Here is a 9,401-nt window from a genome sequence, read left to right as displayed (position 1 = left end):
TAGCAAACTGTGATTGCACTTGAAGTGATACACATAACTCAGCATCTTTTGGAAAATAGTATTCATATCTTGTATCATATAAAGCTGTAGCCATGTAGGTTAAAAGCACTTATCTAGAAGACCTTCTTGCCCAGATGATCTAAGATGTGGAATTTACCAGAAAGGATATTAGGAAAAGCTCTGTACTTTTGGTCTTTTTATGTTTGCCTCATCAACTGAAGAATGAGAATTGGACTTCATTGAAAAGCTAGTGCTGGTTGGACATAAGATTTGCCGCTGCTGGGTCAGACCAGTGGTCCATTGTGCCCAGCAGTCCGCTCACACGGCGGCCTTTAGGTCAAAGACCAGTGCCCTACTAGAGTCTAGCCTTACCTTTGTATGTTCTGGTCCAGCAGGAACTTATCTAACCTTTCCTTGAATCCCGGTAGGGTGCTTTCCTCTATAACAGCTTCTGGAAGAGCATTCCAGATTTCTACCACTCTCTGGGTGAAGAAGAACTTCCTTACATTTGTAAGGAGTCTATCCCCTTTTAACTTTTTGGAAACTGTTTGTATGGTAAAGTGAAGTATTCCACATGGAGGAGGCCATGTATAGAGGCCTTCCATAGCCTCTGGGGTGTCTTTAAAACTTCAGAAGGACAAAGACAGGATATAGTTCCATTTCTTGTTGTAGTTGAAACAGTACCTATTTATCCAGACGTAATAATTTGAAACTAGAGAATTTTGCTTGCTCCTGCGGAAACGTCCGACCCTAGAAAGAAGAAAGTAGCAACGTGCCACTGTAGGTTCTGGATCTGAAAGTAGAGAATATAAGTTTAATAATCTCTTTGTACACTGAAAAAAAATGTAAGACAAAGTACCTTATAATGCTGGGCATTTCGTAATGCATTGTTGTGCAGGCCTCAAACGGGAGAAACAGGACTGCACTGGGGCTACACTCCCAGTTTGTACAGATGCAGTGTGATAGCTGTGATCCTCATGCCGACATTTAAACCCAGTGATGTTAGAAACAAATTGTTTAATTCCGCACTTAGGCACTATCTCAGTGCTGACATGTTCCATCTTCTCTGGGAAGGCGTTGCAGCTAATAGGCCCGAGAGGAAGTTATGGATTTGGGTTTGGTGACCTCCAGAGTCACTGGCCAGAATAAGAGAGACATGGCACAGGTCTTTAGTGTCTGGATATTTGGAGCCTGGAAGTATCTTTCAATTCCATAGGATAATCTGGTAGAGTGAGCTGAACCAGCAAATCTCTGCAAAGAGAATCTCTTATCCTTTGTTTTCCACAATAAGCAGCTTTCACTCTGTCTCATAATGCTTGCAACCATCGTATGCCTTCCTCAGTTGTAGGGGCAGGGAAATAATGCTTACATTTGGCCCAGTTATATTCAGATTCTAGGCAGATAAGGTGCTTCAGATGAGTATCAAAGTTCTGGATCTTTCTGCTATATTGAGAGCAGTGATAGAAATTGAACTTGATTTTTATTTAATAAAAAATGTTAAGAGCCAGCAAGGTAAAAATGTCTCAACAGTTGCGACAGCTTTCTCCATAGCCATTCAACAGTTACACACACCCAGACCTTTACACTAAGTTCTGAACTCTCCAATCTATCCCAGGAAGCAACAGTAGCATCACACCCTTGTGTGCATGACTCAAACTTGCTTTTTGGCAGAAAGGTTTCATCTGTCAAGGAAGCCAAGGGCTCAGTGATAGTACTGTCAAAAGAACTCTCCTGCCCTCTGCAGGATACAAAATAAAATTCACTTAGTCACAACATCTGAATTTCAAATGGAAAGTTAAGTACTGTACTTACCACTCAGTTCTACCTCTAAGATGAATGCCTATTTTACATACAGAAGTATACATAGAATTGTTCCCTGCACATACTTTACGTTGGCCACTATATCTAGAACAGGGGTAGGTAATTCTGGTCCTCGAGAGCCACAGGCAGGTCAGGTTTTCAGGATATCCACAATGAATATGTATGAGATGGATTTGCATGCTCTGCCTCCTTGAGATGCAAATCTCTCTCATGCATATAGCCTTTGGTTCTTGAGAACCGGAAGTGCCTACCCCTGATCTAAAAGGTTAAGCAGAATGAACAGCCGTCTCTTTCGACTACAGCTTACATTTGGAGTGGAGGACGGTGGCCTTCCACATGAGAATATGGATAACACTATCACAGCTTCAGAAAGGGAAATGGGGGGAGGGGGTTAAAGAAATTATAGATGTCTAGTACTTCAGATTTACGTTCTACCTCCTGCTCCAATTTGCCTTGGTTATCTCTCTGACAAAACTGATGAAGAAATGCTCTTGTGGAGACTCCCCACACAAACTCCTGATCATAGTAGTCCTCTGATCTATAAGCATTACCTTGGGCTTGTTCAGGCTGTTTCAGAAAATGCTTTGGGTATGAACTTAGTTGGTCAACAAGGCCTCCACAAATTTTCTTCTTGTTGGGACCTAGACTCAGATGCATTCATAGAAATAGAAGATGACGGCAGATGAAGACCATGGCCTATTCAATCAGCCCATCCATATCTACTAATTTCTACTATCTCCTCTTCTCTCTTTGAGATCTTTAACTTTATTAGGACTTGATATACCATTTGTCCCATGCTTTCTTGAATTCAGATACAATACACATCTCCGGCCATTTCAAGCATCCACCAACCCTTTCCTATAGAAATATTTCCTTAGATTATTTCTAAGTCTATCCCTTTTCACCTTCATCCTATGCCCCCTCATTTCCAGAGCTTCCTTTTAACTGAAAGCCACTCTTTGCCTAGGCATTTAAATATCTGGCATTAATACACATATTACCTCTCCTCTCTCCTGCCTTTCTTCCAATGTATAAATATTGGAATCTCTAAGTTTGTTCCAAAGACCACTAGAGACAATCCTGCTTGTCTTTTTGAAAGTGTGGTCTCCAGCACTGTATTCAATACTCTTTAAGATTTCATTATGGTCTTCTTCCTACTGACCATTCCTCTCCTCATGCAACCAAGCATCCTTTTGGCCTTTTCTATTCATTGGACACCACAAGATAATCACAATCAAATCCCGTTCTTTCATGCAGAATGTACTTCACCCCCTCCATTGTACTGCTCCCTTTGCAGCTGCTTTTGTGGAGACAGACAATATCTATCTTCTCCAGTATTCCGGGACCAGAACCAAAAAGATCAGATGGACCTGCCAAAATTCCCAAGTTCCTTCAGTACCCTCATGTGCATGCTATCTGCCCCATTTCTCCTCAGTCTTCTAAAAAATCATTTCAAGATCTATCTCACTTGCATTTGAATTTGTATTTGTCTTCTGTGGTTCATCTGTGGGCACAGTATTGAAATTGTTCTATTTGTCAATTTCTACATATACCTCCCCTTCATCATCAAATCTCACAAAGCCACTTTTGCACTTCATGCTATCACCAACATAAAAATTCCACCCCCTCCTCCAACTTTACCACCCTTTGCTGCCATCCACTCAACCAGTTTCTAAACCCACTTAGGGCCCATATTGCTTGTCCCTGTTGCTATACGTTAAGATGTTTAATTATGGATTGTGTTGGTATTGTAGCATATTATGTTATAATGTGGACTGTTCAATTATTTTACTGTCATAATTGTTTTTTGTCTATATCTAGGTTATACTTGCTGTAGACCACCTTTGGTGAAGCTCTTGATAAAACGGAAGAAAAATGGAGTGACCAGCACTGATGCAGACACTCTTGATACAAATGCTTTAGTACAGTGTTTTTCAACTTGGTCCTGGAATACCCCCTTGGCCAGTCAGGTTTTCAGGATATCTAGAATGAATATGCCTGAAAGAAATTTGCATATAATGGAAGCAGTGTATGCAAATAAAGTTTATGAATATTAATTGTGGATATCCTGAAAACCTGACTGGCAAGGGGGTACTCCAGGACCGAGTTGAGAAACACTGCTTTAGTAGATAAGATATTTTGGATCTTACAGTGAAGTTCTTTTTGGTATAGCAGTATATAAGAAATAAAATTATTATTATTTTTTTAAGTATTGAATATGCATGTACTGTCTAATATTTATGATTGTCATGTAAACCATATAGGAGTTAAACGGTATATAATTTTTTAAAATAAATAAATACATGCCATGCAATGGATTCAAGGCAATGATCGCATCATATGGTGTTCCATATCTCCTGGACCTTCCTGCCCAATCTTCAAAGACTGCCAACGCCAAGGACATGAGCCCTCCATTACCCCACACACAAAAGATTGTGAGCTCACTAGGGCCAGAGAAACTACCTGTATGCAGTATCTAAACCATTTTGGTTCTGCTACACAAAAGCAAGATATCAAGTATCTGTAATTCCTTTCCTGTAGGTTGTCCTCACTTTCAATTGAAATAATTACAGTTGATCCAGAATACCAGAGCCAGACTTCTAATACAAAATCCTATGATCACGTCACTCCATTTTTATAGAGATTACACTGGTTTCCAGTAAGTGTTAGAATTGGGTTTAAAGTCCTGATACTGATGTTTCAAACATTGTATTCAGGGATTCTGGTGTTTCTTAATTCTTTGCTTGCTCTACGCAGCAGGAAATAATTCATCCTCAATCGCTTCACAGAAGAAATTGTAGTTAGATGTGTCCCACCATTCAGCTTCTAGTGTGGTAGCTCCATCTTTCTGGAATTTCCTACTGATGGAACTGAGATTGGAGACTTGTTTAAAACTTTTAAAGCAGGATTGAAAATGTGGTGCCCATTTTTCTTAGATAGTAAACTAAGGACTTGATGCCTCGTATTTACTACCTTTATGTTTTCAATAGTTTTCAATAGTTTTATTGTTGTACACATATCGCTCCCTTTCCTTACGTTTGCTGCTGTATCTATCATTTGAGGTGTATGGCCTCTCTGTAATTTGTTAGATGGATGGATGCACCTTACTATGTTTATGTTATTTCTTGATATACTGCTTAATTCAACAAGTGGGTCTAGGCCCACTTGTGTGTGTGTGTGTATATATATATATATATATATATATATGGCTGGTACTCCTCCTGTATCTTCAGTATGTTCTATCTCACACACTTAAAAAATACTATATACTTCCCCCTCTGTATTTGCGGGGTTAGGGGCAGAGCCGGCCCACGAATAATATTCGGGCCTGTTCTGCCCCTAACTCCCCCTTTCCCTGGCTATTTTAAGCCCTGAAAGCCCCCCCTTAAGCCTTATCTGGTGGTCTAGCGGGTTTTCAGACATGAGCGATTTTCCCACACTCCTACCCCATGCAGATCGCTCACAGGAAATGACTGCCTTAAGCTCTTGTAGTCTCTTGAGCCATTTCCTGTGAGCAATCTGCATGGGGCAGCAGCGTGAGAAGATCGCTCCTGACCTGAAAACCCACTAGACCACCAGGTAAGGCTTAAGGGGGGGGGGGGGCTTACAGGGCTTAAAATAGCCTGAAAAATTAAAATAATTTTTTTAATTTAAAACCGCGAATAAGTGAATCCGTAGATACGGAATTCGCGAATATGGATGGGGGAGTGTAATTAGAAGAGGAACTCCACATAAGAATAGGAAAGTAACACATTTGCACACTACAAAAGGCAAAAATGTGAACTATATACAATTTAAAATCAAATACAAGGGCAAATCAAAAATTAAAGGCAACTGTTAAATTACATGATAACTGGAACAGAGCTAGCAAAATGAAACATAACATAAAAATCCACTTGTATAGTGCCATATCTCTCAGTTCCAAGCTGTTTACAAAGTAAGAGAGCTATATCAGCATAGCAGATAATAAACTCATTTATAAAATGTATGTACTTGTGCATTGCCCATTAGATAGTTCATCCACGCACAATGCAGTCCTTGGACTTTAGTCATATGGCGGCCATAAGGTCAGAAACATGGTCCATTGCAAGATTGCACCAAAGGACAATGTACAGTAGTGCGCTTTCTGTGGGCAGAGGGAGTGAAACCTGTGGAGATTCACCGCTGGATATTGACTCAGTATGGACACAGCACCATGAATCAATGAAGGTTTATGAGTGGGTAAAAAGGTTTAAAGCAAGAACCTCTAACAAGGGGGAGGGGTATATAATCTACTAGCAGGGCAAGGTTTGGTAGGACAGCCAAAATTAAAATAAGAGAAGATTCCTCTAACATACTGTAGGACTGCAAGTGAAGAATTCTGAATTGATAAGCCGATGCAATGTGGAAGCAACTGCACAAGACAGCCCTTCTTAAGTGCTCAGTCTGCTGCCAATGCATAGACGTGTGACCCAACTAATGTAACTAGGTGATATAGCTTGTCCTCAGAATGGGAAAAAGCAAACCTTTCACTATACTAATATAAATTGCCAGCTCAGGAGACAACTATCAAATAGAAAAAGAAAAGCAGCTAGAAAATAAGACCCCAAAAGGCAGACTTGTGAATGTATTTCATGTTTTAATATATCTGAAAAGAATGCATATACAAAGAACAGATATGAAACAAAAGCATTGCTTCAACACTAGAAAGTTATGAGGATCAGGAAGTGGGAAGACAGAAGATTCCCTATATATTAAAAACAAAAATAAATTTGAAAATTCATAAACAAAAAAACCCCAAAAACAAAAGGTTTTGGTAAAATTTCTATTAATACTGGAGTCTACTGTAAATTTCCTGCCCATGATTCCCAACACTGGACTCCTACTCACAGAAGGGGGCCTGCCTGCATGTTTGATGCAGATGAAAGGGCTTTCCTTTGCCTGGTCCCTGATGCAGCAAGAGCACAAATCCTTCCCAAATGGTCAGTTCCTATTGAAGCATGGCTTCCATTATCTTTGTGCCCCACAGAGAAGAGAGGGGGCAGCACAAACTTTCTGCAGGGGAAGGATTTCATTGCCAGCATGCTCTTCCTCCCGCAAGTTCATTAGCTGGCTGCTGCCATCACCATAGTCTACTGTTAATTTATATAAACTAAAATTTCTGCAGTAAACTGGCAAGAGGAAGCAGTTTTAAAATCAGAATCCAAATGATCCTTGCATAAAATAAGGGCATCAAAGAACCAAGAAGACCATCTAATCTTAGAATAGTTAAGTTCTGTAGGGCATTCCAGTGTGGCAACCTAAAGGATGAGCATTATTATCATGTCCTCCGGAGGCTGCAAGGCAAAGTCTGACTCTCCAGAGAGGAATACAAAACAAGTGGAAAATAACAGCAGAGGATTCCACAGGGAAGGGTCTACCACTCTCTTAGAAAGTGCCTGGTGGGCACAAAACTTTTTCTAAACACAGCTCTGAGGCTTGACATATGCTCCTTAGTTGTCATGCTGAGAAAATCATCATTTTGCTAAAGAAAGAGCTCTCAGAACCCTGCTAGCAGGGAAAACAAAGGGATAAGGGGGCAAAAGACTATGAAATATATAAACATATTAAAGGAAGAAATACCAAATTCTTGTCTACTGAATGGGTAAGCACAGATGATCAGATAAAACATGGGTCTACAATTTGTTACAGAGGATGAATCATCAGCACAAGCATGCCTTGCTTTTATTTTTAACACACAAAAAAATTAGAAACAGTAAACAAAACAAAAAAAAAACCCACACACAAACCTAGTTTGGATCAGTGTTTTCTGACAATAATCGTTTAGAATTAAACTAGTCCTTAAACTGACTTGTGAGAGGCGCACAGAGGTGGTCTAACCACACAACTGATATCACGTGCGTTTCAAGGGGAAGGTAGAAGAGGTGCAAGGTGGGGTAGGAGAGGAATTGGTCATTATTGCTAAAAACCAATTTGTCATATTTCTTTAGTTTGGTTTAAACATTTTTAGTAGGATGCAGACACCAGCTTTGAAGAGGGGAGAGAAGGGATGCTCATAGCAGCACACACTTGCGCTTCTTCTTCGGCTCCGGAGGTTCCAGGGCAGCCAGTATCGCCTCGTCAAATACATTCTTTAGGCCTTTCTGAAAAGGGGCAAAGAGAAAAAGGGGCTGTCTCATTGTTTAGGTTATTAAAAACGAAAAGGCAAATTAAAACAATTAAATGCAGAATGAATCTCCAAGAGGACAGAGGAACCATCCCTCTGCAGAAAGAAAACCAATTTTCACAAAAAAAGCAATATGTTCATTGCATCTTAAAATAGGTTGCTGACTTGCTCCAACAGTGAATCCATGTGTACATGGTGAGAATCACATAACACACAGAGTGAAGTGACTACTAGAAGCAAAAAAATAAAATTAAAATTAAATTACTTCTTCAAAAAGGCATTTATTTGCTAATTAACAAGCAGATGATAAGTTCAGAAGGAAAAGGAAACGAGCAGAATCTGGGGAGAGAAGTCTGGGCCCAGCCACTTTTGAAAAGTCCTAGATTCAAGTCCACTGAATACGACTACTTCCATTTTGAGTGTCTTCTCAAAACAAGTACTATATACTAAATGTTTACAAGATGTTCAGAAATCACCCACAGCACCAGGCATTATCTTATTCTAATAGATAAACTAGTGGACAGAAAACTAATGCAGTTTTAGTTACTTGCACAAGTCTGTATGTTTTTGGTTCTTTTTAACAGTTTCAAAATTCAAAAGCAACCACAATTATACGTGCAAAGATCAGAAGCATGTCATGCAATTTACTTACAGGAAATTTTAGGATCAGTGCTTTAGTGATTAAATCCCTCACTGCAGAGTTCTCTTGTGTCTGAATACATGGTACGTAATACTCGATGCTGCCAAAAAAACAGCAAGGCAGCACAGACACAAAGATGCATGCCAGATCTAAGACACTTCCCAAAATGCAAGCCATAAAAATAGGTTTTGCAAGAAGAAATAGCAGAAGTCTTATTTTTGAACATATTTCTGAACACAACCATATAAAGTACACACAGCCCAAGTAACAAGAATCTCACATCAGACATTAAAGAATTGATAAACCCGTCATGTTCTGGGAGCATTTCAGAGAGGCCTGATAAAAGCCAGGTTCTTCTCAAATTTCATTCCTTGGTCACAGGAACACAGCAAAAAAGGATAAGTCACTTATGCTCTAACTAGCTCTTCCAATTTAACACTAATACAGATTCCAAAGCCTTTTCCATAGAACCCAAATTCCAGAGTCTTAATGTTCTGAGGTCACTGAAAAAGATATTGGGGTAGGTAAATTGAAAGCTAACAAAACGGTGAAAGATTTTCAGGAAAGAGACACAGAGGCTTTAAAACATGATTTCTTTTATTCTCTCTCTTTTTAATGGATATGCTACAGTAAGAAGGGGAGAGGAAGCAGCTTCAAGAGGGGAAGGAGAGGACAGTTTAGAATATACAGCACTTCCTTTTTGGCTGAGTTTCCGGAGGCTCCAGGGCAGCTAGGATAGCCTCATCAAACACATTCTTCAGACCTCTCTACAAGACAGAGGGGAGGAGAGAGAAC

At 39.8% G+C, this 9,401-nt stretch overlaps 1 protein-coding gene across 2 annotated transcripts in view; it reads right to left on the bottom strand.

Moving 5' to 3' along the window:
- Nucleotides 1–6,419: 6,419 nt before the first annotated feature.
- The window catches only part of CDC42 (cell division cycle 42), a 23,501-nt gene continuing 20,519 nt past the window's right edge, over nt 6,420–9,401 (bottom strand). The window contains exon 6 of one of the 2 annotated variants that reach the window (XM_033921655.1): nt 6,420–7,943. In XM_033921655.1, coding sequence (XP_033777546.1) covers nt 7,854–7,943 — 90 coding nt within the window. In that variant the 3' untranslated portion in view covers nt 6,420–7,853. Of the gene's footprint in view, nt 7,944–9,219; nt 9,374–9,401 lie in introns of those variants that run through there. The other variant, XM_033921656.1, reaches the window with a different exon arrangement.

Source organism: Geotrypetes seraphini, chromosome 15 (genome assembly GCF_902459505.1).
Source record: "Geotrypetes seraphini chromosome 15, aGeoSer1.1, whole genome shotgun sequence".
Classification (NCBI taxonomy): domain Eukaryota; kingdom Metazoa; phylum Chordata; class Amphibia; order Gymnophiona; family Dermophiidae; genus Geotrypetes; species Geotrypetes seraphini.
The sequence above is the reverse complement of the archived record's forward strand: the minus strand, read 5'-3'. Positions and strand labels throughout refer to the sequence as shown.